The sequence below is a fragment of the Calliphora vicina genome, chromosome 3 (assembly GCF_958450345.1).
Source record: "Calliphora vicina chromosome 3, idCalVici1.1, whole genome shotgun sequence".
In the NCBI taxonomy this organism is placed as follows: domain Eukaryota; kingdom Metazoa; phylum Arthropoda; class Insecta; order Diptera; family Calliphoridae; genus Calliphora; species Calliphora vicina.
Genome location: NC_088782.1, coordinates 7,584,951 through 7,602,905, shown reverse-complemented (window position 1 = coordinate 7,602,905; position 17,955 = coordinate 7,584,951). Strand labels below are relative to the sequence as shown.

The following is a 17,955-nucleotide window of genomic DNA, read 5'->3' as shown; positions in this document are numbered from 1 at the left end:
CTTATACACGAAGTACTTTAATAAAAAAATATTCTCACTGAGAACATTTTGATCGTTAACGTAGTACGAAAAGGTTCGTACTAAACGAAGAAGAAATTTATTCTTTAGGCCCATATTCAGGGTTTTGGCTGGGGGTTGTGTGTAGCACGATCAGTGCTGTGACAATCGGTGACAATAAATAAGAAAAGAAAAAACAACAATAAGAACAGCAGCTCCACCATTACTAACTAACACCATCGCCACCCCATACTACTACGAAATCAACATCAACATTGTTTTACTTTATTTTTTTTTTAATGAAATCGTTTGTACGTTATCAGTATCTTAAAACAATAAAAATGATATAATATGGCAAAAGAACTTTTAGTTTTAAAAAAGTATTGCTGTGGCCAACAATTAACGCGAACAACCTTTTAAATACGTTAAGAATAAAACAACAACAATAACGACAATACAATTAATATTTAAGATAACTCAACGCGTTCACAGATATTACTGAAACAAAAAAAAATCTAAAAATTCAATGTCTCAAAATTATTTAAGTTTAAAAGGAAACAACCAAAAATTATTTACATGTTGTGTTTAAAAAGTTAAATAAATATTGAATAGTTCTCCTTAAATTCTAACAAAATAAAATAAAAAATAAATAAAAATTAATAAAAAAAATTTAAATCCAAAACCTCCAAAAGCTATGGCAAATATATATTTTCAAATCTTTACAAAAGTTTTATTAATAACCTTGGTACTGATTGTCACACAAATTAATACAACGTAAGTAATGATGACAACTGATACAAAATGAACACTAAGTTTAGACATATGTTGTACATATGTAAATATTCTTAACCGAATAATTTTGCATATAGTTCGAGTATTTACCTAGATATAACCAATGTTGTAGGTATGACTAATTAAGAAGTATTCTTGGAATATATGTATATATAAACAAAGTAAAAGAGATTCTCTTATCACGAATACAAAACAATTTTAAACAAAAATCAACTTTTGCCGAGATGTTGCTTAAATAATCTTTCCAATTGATATTTATAATCCTGGCCCCTTTCCAATGTTTATATAAACATTAAATCTGACCTTAAAATATTTATATGTAAATTTGTTTATGAAATCCTAAATGGACCCATTGTTTATAACTGTTAATTGATTTCCGGCACGGTTAATTGCTTTTGCAGCAGTTTGTTTTAGATGCTAAAGATCAAATCCATTCAAAACAAATTTATATCTTTAGAATTGTTCCAGTTATGATAAAAACATATTCTACAAAAATATGGATAATCGGATATCGTTACCCATCGACATTAAATTTTGGCCAAAATTGATTGAGCTTTCATTTTCTTATAATGAATTGAATTATCTTTTAATCAAAATTTAACCAAAATAAATTTTGAGTTTTGTGGTTCAATGAAATTATTCAATATTAAGACCTATGTATAAAAAGTTGTTTACAAAATGTATATAATTTATTAAATAACTCTTATAATTTATTCGTACCTATGATCTTATTGGGTCAGTCTTCTACTGTCAAAATATTCGATTTGAGTAAAAATGAGCAATAACGCCCCTTTTTTGTACTGGCCCGCCCATAACGAGGATTTTCGAAAAAATAATGCATAAAAAAACTATATTTACTAAAAATCTCTTTATAATTTGGTAGATACTTTTGTATAAACCTTAAAAAATTATGAAAGTCATGTAAATTTTTTCCTGGGGCTCCCATATGATCTTAACTTTTGCAAAAGCAGCATTAACATAAAAGTAAACTACTGCTATAGAACTTACTGTATAGCCTTTTATCAATTAAGAAAATATTAAAAAATGCCCTCTTTTAAGAAACCTTAATTTGAAAACTGTTTAAAACAAGTAAGAAAGCTATATTTGGCTGTGCCGAATCTTATATACCCTTCACCAAATTATACAAATTATACTTCAAAATAAATATTTTTAAGTAAACAAAATGTATTTTTTTTCCTAAGTTGTTTTTTTAATTTTTTGTAAAAAAAATTTTTCGAATTGATTTTTTAAAATGATTTTTTTAATTTAAAAAAAAAATTGTTTTGTTTAATATTTAGCGAAAAAAACTTTTGGTGAAAAAAAAATTCGGGTTAAAAAATATTTTTTCCGATTTTGACCCATTATAGGTCCAACTTACTATAGTCTTATATAGGTCGTTGCAAAGGTCTTTGAAATATCTATCATTAGATATCCATATTGTCTATATTAATGACTTAGTAATCCAGATATAGGTCAAAAATCGAGGTTGTTATGGTTTTTTTCTTATATCTCAGCCATTTGTGGACCGATTTTCTCGATTTTAAATAGCAGCCGAGCCGGAAGGATTCCGGAGATATTGATGTATGGGGGCTTCGGAAAGTTGATTTCAACATACGGACAGACAGACGGACATAGCTTAAGGATTCGCTATCTTTAAGGATCCAGAATATATATACGGTCGGAAAATTATATTGTGGAAATTATAAACGGAATGACAAACTTATATATACCCTTCTCACGAAGGTGAAGGATATAAAAATATGCAATGGGACTAATAAATTTATTTTGATAATGTGGTTTTGAAATGCTCATGAATCAATCTGGAAAAAATATATGTATATTATTCAATTCATCATTAATTTCAAATAGAATCTTGCTATTTATATATTTTGAAACGCTTTTTATATCCATCTTGTTATCTAACCAAATGTGGAATATTTCCCAATTTTTAAACTGGATTATTTCTATAAAAAAAGTGAAATCTTGTGAGTTTGCAATTATTATAACAACCTTTATCGGTTGTTATACAAGGGAGTTCTACTCCACAAAAGACTATTCACAATTTCACAAAAAAGATGATCCAGTAAAAACATCAAAATAATCAGTGTTTAAAAAACTAGACTACAAGTAGCAGTAGCAACGAAAAAACACAAGTAGTCTAGTTAAAAAATTAATAAAAACTCGGAGTCAATAATTACTACTACTACTGCTACCTTCACATTTTGGTAGCAGTAGTTAATTAAGTAGTAATAGAAGTAGCAGTTGGGCTAGTAGAAGAAGTAGCAGTTGAAGTAGCAGCTAAGTAGCAGTTGAGGTAGCAATAAAATAAGTCAAAAATAAAAATCTTCAGCCAAAAAAGTATGTTGTTGGTGTTGTAAACAAAAGTTCGGCTTTTTTGTTATACACACAGAAAACACGATCTTTCTGTTAGCAACGAACATCTGAGACGAATAAAAACGAATAATTCTTTCAAACTCTCTCAAAACAAAAATAAAACACAGTGTTTAATTCTGTCAATTTTGGTGTTATGACTGAAGATTTTCTTTTTTGACTACTTTTATTGCTACCTTAACTGCTGCATCAACTGCTACTTAACTGCTACCTTAAAAATTAAAACTCGATATAGAGCAGTAGCAATGATTTCTATTTTTATGCTACTACTCCATTTACAATTCACGTTTTATTACTACTGCTCTGTTAAGAGTTTTATATTTTGAAGGTAGCAGTAGTTTTAAAAAAACAAGAAAACTAAAAAAGACAAATGCTACTGCTACCGCTACATACACTTTTTTGAAGCAGTAGTTGTAGCAACAGTTAAAAATTTGTTAGTTATCGTAGCTTTTTAAACACTGAAAATAATTGCCATAAATACAAACATTTACAAAATATCATTACAACAGTTAAAAATACACAACTCGAGTAATAGAATCCATATTCAAAGATTTATTTTATTGAAAGAATATTTTGGAAAACAACGTTTTATTTAATACTAGCTGACCGCTTCGCTCGGTAGCTATTTACAAATATGAGAAGTTTTCGTTCTTTGAGTTTTCCTAAAATTTTCTCATACTTAAAAAATGAGAAGTGAAAAGGAGACATTGCTGTTAGTTCTTCCAAAAAAATTCTCTTATTTAGAAAAACCAGAAGTGAAAAGGAGGCAATATGTGTATTAAAAACTTAAAATTTCCTAGTTTTACCAGACATTTTTTTTATGCGTGATGCGATTACATACATGGACCATTTCATTTTGATTCAAAATTTATATATTATCAGCTTTTTATGTGTTATTATGGGTTGTCAACTTTCATTATATTTACATACAAATCTATTTTTTCTCTCCAATATGTTGGAAATTGAACATTATAAAAAAAAATTAAAAAAATTATGTTGAAAAATCATTATTTCAATATTCGCTCTGACAGTTAATCGAAGTCGCCGATCCAATAAAGATCACTGGCATCATAAGTTCATCCATTTCTTACACAATTTTATCTGAAATAAATCATTGGTCTTAACAATCAGTTGCTGTGCATGTCAAACAAACCCAAGTATTGAACTTATTCGTCCTTGTTGTAAGCAATACCATGTAGGCAATGAATGTAATGAGGTAGTAGTATATTATTCAAGATTTCTTCCTACGCAACCTCACATTCTCCTGTATAACCCTGTGCATCGGTATCCAAACAGTCCGAAACGAATATTCCAAGACTGCAAAAGGAGGGGAAAATCATCGCGATTTTGTACAAAGTTATAGTTTCCTCTAGGACTGAGTGGTGTAGTGGTAACCTCATGGACGATTATGATACCAGGATATATCGAGCCCTTAGCGACAAATTATCGTAAGCGACATTTTCAAAAAAATTTTTATTGCAAAAAATTAAAATTTTATGGACCGACTGATGTTTTAGCGTTCTCAGAATATCAAAATTGTTAATAACTTCAAAATTATAGGGGGTAAGATTTTATCGTAAGTCAATGTTTACATTTTACAGTAAACGAATTTTATCGTAAGCGACACATAGTGGTATTGAAAAAAAAAGAGGGAAATTAATCTGTAACTTCTAAATGGTTAGATTGGTTTGAATGAAATTTCACATGCGAAAAGAAGAAGTGTTCTCGAGTTTAAGTTCTGAACGTGGACCTCATGGGCCCACCAGGGCCGCGACCAAGGGTCCTCAAAGTAGGACACGTCGGTTATATTACATTTTTAAAATGATCCTATTTCTTAGTTTGTGTTCCGTTTTCAAAAAAATTACACACATAAAATTTTTTCATCGAGTGATACAAAAGACCTAGAGTTGCTATCAATTGTCTCTTAGCGCTTAGGAGATATTCGCATTTGAAAATTAAATTTTCAACATTTTTACCCAACCTACTCCAGTTTTTTGATAACAGCGTATCCAAATATTTTCCGATTTTTTCCAGTTTTCCTTCATTGGACTAACAACATACGTATGTGTCAAATAAGAAAAGAACTGTTTAAAAATAATGTTATATGCATTTGAATTTAAAAAATTTTGAAAAGCCGATTTTTCGCAAATTTTTCGGGAAAAAATAACTTTTTTTCTTTTCAAGTTATCGCCAAAAATTTCTAAGAGGATGTATAAGGAATTTATACTTTCTAAAAGCTAAGTTTTCATAAAATATTTTAAATGAAAAAAAAATTCAAAATTTTTGTTACCGAGGGGACCAGGTCTATTCAAAAAACACCTATTTTTTATGTAAAATTAAATTTTAGGGCAAAAATTCTCAAATCGCATATTCGATATCAAAATACAATAACCGATTTTAGATGGCCCAATATGCTTTTAATTATTTTGTAAAGGATTCCGATAACTGCGACCCTGGTATGGATATTATAGCCAAAAAACTAAAAATTTCCATTTTTGGAATTTTTGAACACTTTTTTGGGAACTGCGGGATTGCTGATAATAAATTTAAAATTTCGTTTTTATTTTTCCATTTAAAATAGAAAATTTTACATAACTGTGAAATTTCATTAAAAACTATTCATAAATAAATATTTTATTTCAATTCGAAAAATTTGTATCTGTGCAAAAATTCAATAAAAAATATTTTTTGTCATAATTTTCTATAAAGTATTCCATGAATTTTTAATTGTCAAAAGTTATAAATATTTTTGAAAAATAGACAAATAGCTTGAACGAAATTATAATATATCGCATCATAAAATTTTTAATTCTATATATACATTTCAAAATAATCGAAAAAAACCTTACTGTAAAATTTGTCGCTTACGATAATTTGGCGCTAAGAGCTCGATATGTACACTAGGGTGGGTAAATTTTTTTGACTACTAAGCGTATAGCAAATTCCTAATCTACGGAAAATTCTAAGAACTTTTCCAGAAGAAACCATGGTTCTAAAATCAAAATCGAGCTTCCGGTTTTTTACGAGAAGATTTGGAGCTCAAGACCACTTTTGCTAGGAGACCTCGGGTATGTTCAATTTTAAAAATAATAACATTTCTTCGTTTGTGTTCCGATTTCAAAAGATTACATATATATAGAATCGTCGAGTACTACATATAACATCCCGTAGCTATCAATTATCTCTTATAGCGTAAGAGATATTGGCATTTGAATAATACATTTTTAACATTTTTACCCACCCTACTCCAGTTTTTTGATGACCGCGGTTTCAAATATTTTCCGATTTTCTCTATTTTTAATTTATAGGACTAACAAGAAATGTATATATTACATAAAGAAAAAATTGATTAAAAATAATGACTGAGTCCAAAGTTATGCTTAAATTTAAAAAAATTAAAAAAGGCGATTTTTCGTTATTTTTTTTGGGAAAAAGGTGTTTTTATTCTTTTTAAGTTATCTAAAAAAATTTCTAAGAAGATGCATAAAGAATATATAGCTACGTAGTACTCGACGAGAAGATTCTATATATATGTAATTTTTTTGAAATCGGAACACAAATCTCCAAATCTTCTCGTAAAAAACCGTAAGCTCGATTTTGATTTTAGAACCATGGTTTCTTCTGAAAAAGTTTATAGAATTTTCCGTAGATTACGAATTTGCTATACGCTTTACCACGTTTTTTGGGCCCGAACAAATTGACCCACCCTAATATACACTCTAAAACAGTTTTGCTGAAAATTAGGTCAATATTAGCAAAACTTTACCGAATATTATCGACCTAAAATTACACAACTCCTTTTTTTATGTCTTTATGTATATATACATAATAAAGACAGCTCTAAATTGAGATCCAGTGGAATAAGTATCCGTCATGGTCTTCCGTTAGCAATATTTGTATTTTTGTCGACAGTCAGGCGGCGCATCTATCACTGAATTCATATACTACGTCTTTATTGGTCAGACAGTGTAAGAATGTCTATCTGTAAGTGTAAGAATGTCTATCTCACCAATTAGGTTTTTGACAACAGGAGTTTTTGTGCTCTAGTCACAGAGAAATAGAGAAAAACCTAAGCGATGAGATTAGTAATTAAATTAATTAGTAAAAAAAACTGTGAGAAAACAAAAACAACACTCGTATGTGTAATATATTTTATAATTATTTTGTTTGAGTTTTTTTCTAGTTTCTCTATTGTTTTCAATGAGTCTTCATTTTATTTTGTATTAAATTTTAAGGTTGCCGCAAAATATTTTGGGAATATATTTGTATCGTTACTATCGATCAGTTACCCAGCAAAAAATATTTTGAATTTAGAGCAACTGCATTTATTTTGTTTTCTTACAGTTTCTCACAAGATTTAAACTTGCGCTTCCTGGAAGCATTAAGGTGGAATCAAAAATAAAAATCATGTTATATTTCAGTACAATCGGAAGCACCTACAACTTTGTTGGATACGCTAAAAACCCGTGATTCCTCTCCAACAGGTTCTGCCTTAGAGCTTCAGGGATGCAGTAGGCAATTCTTCGTTTTGCTTTAGTGAATTTTTTTCACCAATTTTGTAGTTTAAATATTCTTAAAACTGAGTGCAGAAACCATGCTTCCAAACGTTTTTCGCTGTGAAATTATACTCGTATATCATTTTTTTTAATTGCCATTAAATAAATGAACAAAATAAAGAGACAACGGTAACGACCTTAGTTATCGATAGTGATAAAAATGTTTCTATTGATGTTTTCAAATAAGTATACAGTAATATTTACTTACATATACATTGTACATAAGTATTTACATATATATATTTAGTAGATATGTGTGTATTTCACTTAACAAAACAATTAATTGATATTTGATGAAACATGAGAAATTTAACCGACAACTGAACACCCCAGCAGTTAAACAAGTTGTCAATTTATCCCTTATAAACAGTAATTGTCACTTATGTGTTATCAGTTGACTGACTCTTATTTTATATATTTTGGTCATTTGACACGTCTTTGTAGTGCAGAGAGAAGACAATTGGTTACTTTACACATCCCAGGTAACCTAGCGTGAAATCAATTGTCACTTAAGTGTCTCTAAGTAATCTGTAGACTATAATTACTTTAAACGTTTTATGAGTAATTAGTACAAACTAGGGATGCCAAACGGGACTGGGTTTTACAAATCCCGGGATTCGGGATTTTAGAAATGTAAATCCCGGGATCCCGGGATTTTTCGGGACCCCGGGATTTTTCGGGATCCCGGGATTTTTCGGGATTTTTCGGGACTTCGGGATTTTACTTAAACGTCAAAAACATCAAATTCAACAATAAAAACAATTAATTTCATTAATATATTTAAGTAAAAATATAACAAATCAAAAACTAATGCATTAAATTAAAATAAATGGTCCATGATTTCCGCTAGCTCCATACAATTGTCCCCCGGAGTACTGTTTGAGCAGTCATAAATATCTTGATTATGCGGCAATCCTTATAAAATTTTGCACAAAATAAGTTGTAAGTACTCTGAAATTATACTGTAGAATACTGCGGAAATCGGGCTGCATTTGCCCCTAGTCCGCTTCAGAAAATAACTTGAACATAAATTTCGTAAAACTGTAAATTGTGTAAAAGCCTGTCAATGCAAGGGAGACGTGCTGCTCCCTGATTCAAATGAAAAAATCTGGCTGCGTTTGGATTTGAAGCGATATTAGTATTATAAATATGCTGAAATTTAGCTTTCTAAGTATTTTGGGTGCTTCAAAAATCTTCCTAAAATATCAAAAATCTCATAATATTTCGGGATTTGTTAATCCCGAAAAATCCCGGGATTCTTTTTCACAAATCCCGGGATTCGGGAAATCCCGATCCCGAAAAATCCCGGGATTTTCGGGATCGGGATTTCGGGATTGGCATCCCTAGTACAAACTGAGCTCTCATGTAACCTAGCGTGAGATCAATTGTCACTTTAGTGTCTCTAAGTAATCTATATGGTGTAGTCAGTTTAAACGTTTATTTTATACTGCACTTTAGAAAGTAGTTAATTATTGGAGAATTGTCGAAGGATGATTTGTTTACAAGCAATCTGACTGACTCTATGCATTGACTACTTTGGACCAGCTATCATACAGTCTCATTGTAATCAAAAAGAGTTAATTTGACCCCCTACTTAGGACATGTACATGTTAAAATAACTAGTTACGTAGCTAGTTGTCACCCTAAATGTTAGGTAAAATCAATAGTTCGGGACAGCCTCCTAGAACTGCTGGTATATTCAATTCTAGTGACGACAAAAACGGAAGTATGTTGACCTGACGGATAAGGCTGACTTTGAATCAATCTTACATACATATTAAGCCGTGTGTCCACTATCAAGTTTTCTTGCGAAAGTTGCTTCCAGAAGAGACTTCTTGAAGTTTTTGTAGTGTAAACACGTATTAGAAGTCGATTTCCAGAAGTCACGGCTTGTAGACGTTACTTGCAGCAATTATGTGGAAACACGCGTTTGTTGCTTGCTGCAAGTAACTTGAACGACTTGCTGTGAACTACAGATGTTTTGAAGACTTGCAGAAGAGTCGGTTATACGTCGGGTAAACGGTATGTGATATTCTCATCTGTTTTCAGTTCGAAGAGTAACTAATTTGGTATCTTGCTTTTGAATACTTGTTTGAAATAAAGATAGCATCTATTCAAAATCATCATTACACAATCTCAGAAAATTTCCCAGCAGCATGGAATATTCGGTTGGCAAATCTTTTTCTTTTTTTGTTGTTTCTTTTTAATTAAATATGCTGCAAGCTGTATTCACATTGTGTGTAAATAAGTTTGCAAATTCTTGCAGCAAGTTCGACGTAATAACTTCTACAAACTACTTCTGGAAGCAGACTTCCGCAAGTTTCGGTTTGTGTGGAAACACTTCACCAAATACTAGCAGAAGTTCTTCCGCAAGTGACTTGCTAGTGGATTATGATTAGTCGTCTCTCGTAAGTTAAGCAGAGCATCGAATTAATTAATTCAGTGTCAGCAATTCAATTCATAAAATCATTCCTTACACAGTACAACATTTTTCAATCCATTGCTTTGGGACTCAATTCTGACAATTGCATGTGAAAGTAGCCCCAAAAATAAGAACTTCTGTATCATTAGTTTTGTCAAGTTGGCTGCCATAGTAATTTAATGACCATACGAATTTTTTTCCTCAAGGTGGATTTTTATCACTTTTTCTATATTTTAGCACGGTTATATCTCGTATACCGTACGAAATATATCTTTTGTGGCTGGAGAAGAGTTGTAGATATTGAATAGTAGAAGAAAAGTACGGAACATACCTACCCGAAAAAGTTGCATCCAGTGCCTTAAAAATCGCAAAAATGCCAATTTTTTTAAATTTTTTACCAATTTTTCATCTTTTTTGCTCAATAACTGGATTACAAATCCAATTATGGACTGATCACCATGAAAGTAGGTCGTGTGATTTGTGTTTATATGAAAGTTATTTATCATGAATTTTGCTTGTATACCATCATTTTTAACAGATTTATTCACTTTAAAGTGATTTTTGGAAGCGGGTCTTATATGTGAGCTATGAATAATTATGAACCGATCATAAAAAACTTTGGTACATATAATTTGCTCGGCACAAGGACGAAGCCTGTTGAAATTGGCTGAAATCGGTTCATTATTTCACCTAGCCCGCATACAAATGTCCTCCCGAAATTGGACTTTATCGGTCATAAATGTTTAATTTATATATTATCTACACAAATTTAAGTTTTATATATCATAGCTCCCATATAAGACCCGCATCCGAAAATCACTTTAAAGTGAATAAATCTGTTAAAAATTATGGTATACATACAAAATTCATGATAAATAACTTTCATACAGACACAAATCACACGAACTAATTTCATGGTGATCAGTCCATAATTGGATTTGTAATCCAGTTATTGAGCAAAAAAGGTGAAAAATTGGTAAAAAATTTAAAAAATGGTAATTTTTGCGATTTTTTAAGCATTGGATGCACCTTTTTCGGGTAGGTATGTTTTGTACTTTTTTTCTACTATTCAATATCTACAACTTTTCTCCAGCCACAAAAGAGATATTCCGTACGGTATACGAGATATAACCGTGCTAAAATATAGAAAAAGTGATAAAAATCCACCTTGAGGAAAAAAAATTCGTATGGTCATTAAATTATTACGGCAGCCAAATTGACAAAACTAATGATGCATAAGTTCTTATTTTTGGGGCTACTTTCACGTGCAATTGTTAGAATTGAGTCCCAAAATCATGTGTTGTACTGTGTTATGGTTTTTAATAGAATAATTCATTCATTGTTGAATTAATTAATTCATAATACAATTAATTTATAATAAAATGTTTTAAAACTTTGCAAGATTAAATTTTTGTTAATTCAAATCTAATCCAAATTTAATGAAAATATGTTTTCTTCATTCAATTTGCTTTGCTTTTAATCATTTAAAAAATAAATTGTAAAAACTTATTTAAAGACTATTTGTAATAGATTTGAATTGAACAATACTTGATTCATTCAATACATATTATCAAGCTGCATATTTTGTAATGGATTTGAATTAAAGAAAACATGAATGATTCAATAAGGAATTAATTCTATAGAAAATGAATTCTCAAAGGAATGATTTCAATAAGTTTAAGTACTAAGAATTAAATTCTTTAAGGGATAGTTTAACAAAAACAACTTAATTTGATTTCGAAAATTTAATTAAGAATTAATTCTTTTGAACCCTTGGGCTAAAACTTTAGAAACCACTTTAAAATAGGAAATATTAATTTCAAATTTCATCAGGTGAATATTTAATTACGTTAATATGCATTATTTAAGAAAATAAATATTAAAACTTATTGGAGTAAATACCTACTCGTGGATACGTTCATAGCAATTTTAAAACAAATATTTATTTATATTTAAATAAAGTTCAATAGAGTTGTGTTTATTGAAAGTTGAAACAGTTGTTCAATCGTTTATTACACTCGAATTGCGAACAGAGGGCAGTGGGTGTCAAAATTAACTGTACAAAATGTCTTAATTCCGATATCTGTTAAATCAGGAGACATAGTCGATTCTACGTTTAAAGCAATTTTTAGTAATTTCCTTACAACAAATAATTGAAAAATAAATTATAGAAAAGTAAAACATTCAGAAGATTTACATATTTTGGTTTCATGCTAATGGTGACATCCCAGTTTAGAGTAACTGTATTTATAACAAGATATTTTTAACAAATATGTATAACGTTATTTATTAATTTAATGATCGTCGTCACAATTTTATTTGTAAATACAAATAAATATGAGTGTGCATTGTTTACAGTAATTAACTAACTTTATATTTATATTTATATTCAATTTCACTTCTACAAACCTACATACATACATAATAGAATATCAGCATTTCTTTTCAATTTTCACCACCATCTAACAATTACCGAACCAAAATGTTGTACTGTCAACGCCACCATCTTATTTATTAACGTTATAAATTAAATTGTTATTTTTTAATTAAAATAACAAAGCATTTGTATATTTTTCCATATCTAAAAGAAATTAATTTAATACACATTTAAATTAAAAGACAACAACAGGTACAACAAATATTATATAAATTGTATTTGTTTATTAATAAACAAATAACAAAAGTCACGCTACTTTAGGGTATAGTCTGGTCGACCTGCCTAGATTGTTTCGCAATTGTTTTCCAATAGTATCTAGCTTAATATTTTAAAAACGTTGACAAAAAAAAGTTATTTAAAGAATAAGAAAAAACACAGACGTTACTTTTTTATTTGTGCTTGCTGGAAGTAGTCAGCAAGCAACCAGCCACCAATCAATGTGTATTTTACGTTTATTTACTCATTCAATAATATTTTAAATAAATACAGAATGTATTCGCATCTGAAGCCAAAAAAAAAACGTTTTCGTCTACATGGAACATAAAAGGATACTACTTTAAAATTTCGAAAAATAAAGAAAAGTTCGGAAAAAAGAGATTTTTACAAAATAAGTTGTAATATAAAAAAAATTCCCTGCAGTTTATTGAACTAGTTCCGCTACGTCGAACTACTACTAGTGAATTTTAAACTCGCGAGCAAAGTTATTAACTGGTGAATTTAACATGGGGATGTCATTGCATTATAATTCGAGGCTCAGTGATAGACTTGGGTAGTTCATGAGCGAACTAGTTCAATTGAACGATTCACTTGATTGAGCTTAATGAACAAGTTCAAATTTTTTCACTCACTTAGCTCAACTAAAATGATTCAAACGTAATAAATAACAATAAACTATTAAATTCAATAGTACGAATAAAAAGACCCTAACTCGAATTTTTTTCGAAATTGAGCTTTTTAGTCACTCCAATTCATTACACATAAATTCATCTCGTCACAATACTATCAGTAATAACGATTTTACAAGCAATTGTATAAAAAAGTTAGAATTTAATAATGTTTTCACCATCTGCTTTAAATTTCAATTATTTGAAAGTTTACCCAGCTGTTCTAGGATACTGCCCCGAACTATCACTTAGGGTGACAACTAGTTACATAACTAGCTACGTGACTAGTTATTTTATCACGTACATGTCCTGACCCTTTTGGCTACATAACTGATTAATTGATCAGCTACGGAACTAGTTATTTTAACATGTACGGGGGATAATGTACCTTAAATAATCAGTTAAAAAGACATGTAATAGACTTACTCACAATATGATTAAAGTGACTACACTCTAGATTACTTAGAGACACTTAAATGACAATTGACTTCACGCTAGGTTACCTGGGATGTATAAAGTAACCAATTGTCTTCTTTCTGCACTACAAAGAGTACATACTTGTCAAATGACCCAAAATATATAAATTGGAGTCAGCCAACTGATAAGGCATTAGTGACAATTACTGTCTACAAGGAATACATTGACTACTTGCTTAACTGCTAAGTAATGAACTAAAACAAGATGTCAGATGCCTGATAGATAGGCAAGAAAATTGGGTACCATACGAATTGAAGCCGAGAGACCTTGAAATACGATTTAGTATGTCTGAAATCCTGCTTCAACGCTATTAAAGAATATAATTTTTGCAACGAATCATTACTTGTAATGAAAAATGCATCCATTTCGATAATCCGAAGCGTAAGAGATCATATGAGAATTTCAGAAAACCAGCCAAATCGATACCAAAGCCAAATATCCCTAGCCAAGGATCCTATATATTATGATCTGCTGAAATCTGGGAACCTGTACCGAACGCAACTGATTCGTTTAAAGCGAGCATTGGCCAAAAAACTCCCAGAATATGCGGCCAGATCTGTTGCAATATCTGTTAAAAACTATTTATAAAAAAGTGTTTTGTCTCACCCGCCTTATAGTCTAGACCTTGTCCCGTTCGAATACTATTTGTTTCGATCGATGCAGAACGCTCTCTCTGGGATACGCTTCCCTTCAGAACAGAGTATCCGAGATTGGCTAGATTCGTCCTTGGCCTCAAAAGATGTGCAGTTCTTTGGGCATAGCTAATAATGGCCAATATCAAAATAAAAGCTAAACATTTTAAAAAGCCCCCCTTTTTAAGTCATGCACTTTTAGCGATAATACTTTTTGGATTTCATTTTGTATATATTCTTAATACAATAATAAAATAATGTAAGTTCCAAGTGCAAATCGCCCGAATCTCGGGATTAATTAATTCAATTTAAGCTTTAATTCCCTAAAATCTTAATTGAGAATGTCAGCATTCCCAACAAAACAAATTATTTTGCTTCATTCCAGCTCCATCTATCAATGCTTCTTGAAAGTTCTAAATGATCAACAATGATCAACTCAAAGTCTCCAGAAATAGAAAGGTTGAGAAACATTAAACTTTAACTTTAAAACCGCTATATTTGAATTCAAATATAATTTCGTAACAATATATTGTTTTCATTTCAGCTTTGAATACCTTTTTTGATCATTTAGACAAAAATTCATATAGTCCTTGTAGTATAAAACATATCTGCCAGATCCTAATGTGAACACCCCGCGTATAAGTAATATTAATACATTTCCTTTATATTTTACAGTGCGTCAGCCAGCACAGACGAAGAAGAGTGCCCATCGCTTGAAAATGCCGCATCATTACAGCAATCTCAATTAATTCAAAGACTAACACATGTATGCAGATACGATCGTCTGGAAAGACCCATACGTAGGTTTTCAACAATATTAATTTAAATATTTACATATTCCCTAATGCTTTGCTCAATTTTTAAACTTTAGAATATAATACGGGGAGCGGAGAACGTCTGCCGATTAGTGTAAAGGCTCGAATTTATATTTACTACATGCAGAATCTAAACTCAGATTTGTTGCAGTTCAAAATGCATGCCCTCTTGCAGCTAAGATTTCTCGATGAGCGTCTAGCTTACACGAATTATGCACCGAATCGTAAGGAAAATATTTTGGGTCAAAAACATTTAAGTGAACGTCTATGGCTGCCACATATATTCTTTGCCAACGAACGTGAATCTAGTATTTTGGGTACAGACGAAAAAGATGTTCTAACATCGATATCTCCCGAAGGTCAAGTGATTATTTCTACACGTTTGCAGGCGACTCTATATTGCTGGATGAACTTTAAGAAATTTCCATTTGATGAACAGTACTGTTCGACGGTGCTCGAAAGTTGTAAGTAAATTTTTATGGAGAAATTAAACAATATAACAAATGAAATAATTTATTTATTGTTAGGGATGTATAATACCACAGAATTGGTATTAGAGTGGGAAGAAAAAACACCCATATCCTTTGATCCTGATATGCGTCTAACCGAATATAATATGCAACACTATTGGTACAATGAAACAGTGGTTGTTTCCAATGAAGTGCATTTTAGACATGGTGCTTTCAGTAAGTATTCAATAAAACGATTTAGATATATGTATTTGTTTATATTTGACCTTTATATTCTTTAGTTGGCAATTACAGTTCGTTGAGTTTCACTGTAAATCTTAATCGTGAAATTGGCTTTTATCTTATGGACTACTTTTTACCCTCAATGATGATAGTGGCCATTTCTTGGGTTTCATTTTGGTTACAAGCCGATGCCTCACCGCCTCGCATTATGTTGGGTATGCAGATTTTCTAGAATATATGGAACATTATAATTTACTTTATTGTATTTTAGGCACCAGTACTATGTTATCATTCATTACATTATCGTCCTCACAAAGTAAAACTTTACCCAAGGTCAGCTATATTAAGGTGTCCGAAGTCTGGTTTCTTGGCTGTACTTTCTTCATATTTGGCAGCCTGGTAGAGTTTGCCTTTGTGAATACCATCTGGCGACGTAAAGAAAATATTGAACTGAAAAAAGTCAATAGTAAATACATTTTAAAGTCTACGCTTACACCGCGTCCTGCCCGTCGTGAACTTGGCCTTAACAATCAATCGCGTACCAGATCTTGTTCCAGTTTAGATAATATTGTCTCCAGTACGGAGAGTGTAATGAATGGCAACGTTAATCCGGGCTTTAATAATTACTTAACGGTACATGTAAGTATATATATTTTATATAATATCTACATTGGACCGGGTCCTTGACAAATCGGTCACAATTAATAAATTAATATTTGTCTCTATAACATTTAAAGAGCTTTACTTCCTTAGAAATTATTACAAAAAATAAAGTGAATTTCACGTTAAAAACTCTATTTTGCATTGCTTTAATTAAGGTGGCCATACGTCCTCTTTTTTAGAGGATCATCTATTTCAACTGGCTGTCATCTATAAAATTTGTGTCCTCTATCTGTCATCTTTTTTTCCTAATCTACCATCTTTTGTCATCTTAATTTTTAAAAGCTTGATCATTTTCAAAATCTGGTCGCCTTACTTTAATATATTTCCTACTATTTTCTTATTAAAATTTGATTTTTACCACAATTAAATTTACTATTCTTTATTACAGAATCTACCAATAATAACCACACAAAGTCCCGATACCGTATCAATTTCCAGTAATCAAAATAGTGCCGATCATGTTATAAACTTGGATAATAAAGATGCTAATAATAAAAATGGCGAAAGTGCGACCTTCACATCCATGACACCACAGGAAATTGCAATGTGGATTGATCGACGATCAAGATTTCTATTCCCTGTAATGTTTCTTGCCTTCAATGCTTTGTATTGGACATTTGTATATTGTTTTTAAATGTTATTGTACATTTCATACGAATTCTACCTATAAGTATTTTGTTTTTTTCTTATATTAAGTATAATTACCTTGTATTCCGCTTAATTGAGAAAATATTCCTAAAAAAATACCAAAAAAGAAAGGAATAAAACGTTATTTCAAGTTTAATAATTAAGATATTTTGGAAATTTTAATCAATTAATAGGAATACTAGGAAAATACATAAATACACATTCTGTTTAGATAAAAAAAATTTATGTATTTATTGAAACATTTTGTGTTATTTAACTGTAAAAAGTGCTATCTCATGAGTTTAAGAAATGTTATTAATAAAAATAAATAAGAAAAAAATTATAATTTAATTCCATTAAAAAATTAACTTTTATTCAATAGTGTAAATCAAATGTTCAAAAGAATTAATTCTTAATTCAATTTTCAACATCAAATTAAATTTGTTCTCTTAAACATTCCATTAAGGAATTCATTACGAATTAATTCCTAGGCATAATTTGTTAGTACTTCAAACGTAGTGAATTCATTCTTTGATTCTTCATTAAGGAGTAAATTATATAAAGAATGAA

At 30.3% G+C, this 17,955-nt stretch overlaps 1 protein-coding gene across 1 annotated transcript; it reads left to right on the top strand.

Annotated features, from left to right (window-relative positions):
• Positions 1-372: 372 nt before the first annotated feature.
• On the top strand, positions 373-17,508 carry SecCl (Secretory chloride channel). Its single transcript, XM_065504788.1, has 7 exons — positions 373-771; positions 15,264-15,388; positions 15,460-15,867; positions 15,931-16,089; positions 16,155-16,310; positions 16,367-16,734; positions 17,147-17,508. The coding sequence occupies exons 1-7, from the start codon at positions 692-694 to the stop codon at positions 17,390-17,392; spliced, it is 1,542 nt and encodes a 513-aa protein (XP_065360860.1). The 5' UTR covers positions 373-691; the 3' UTR covers positions 17,393-17,508.
• The last annotated feature ends 447 nt before the right edge of the window (positions 17,509-17,955 follow it).

Bases quoted from the DNA above. Each gene is read 5' to 3' on its own strand.
- SecCl (XM_065504788.1), top strand. From the start codon at position 692: ATGGCAAATATATATTTTCAAATCTTTACAAAAGTTTTATTAATAACC. The intron at 772-15,263 runs GTAAGTAATGAT...TATATTTTACAG, and splicing joins GTCACACAAATTAATACAAC to TGCGTCAGCCAGCACAGACG. The intron at 16,311-16,366 runs GTATGCAGATTT...ATTGTATTTTAG, and splicing joins ACCGCCTCGCATTATGTTGG to GCACCAGTACTATGTTATCA.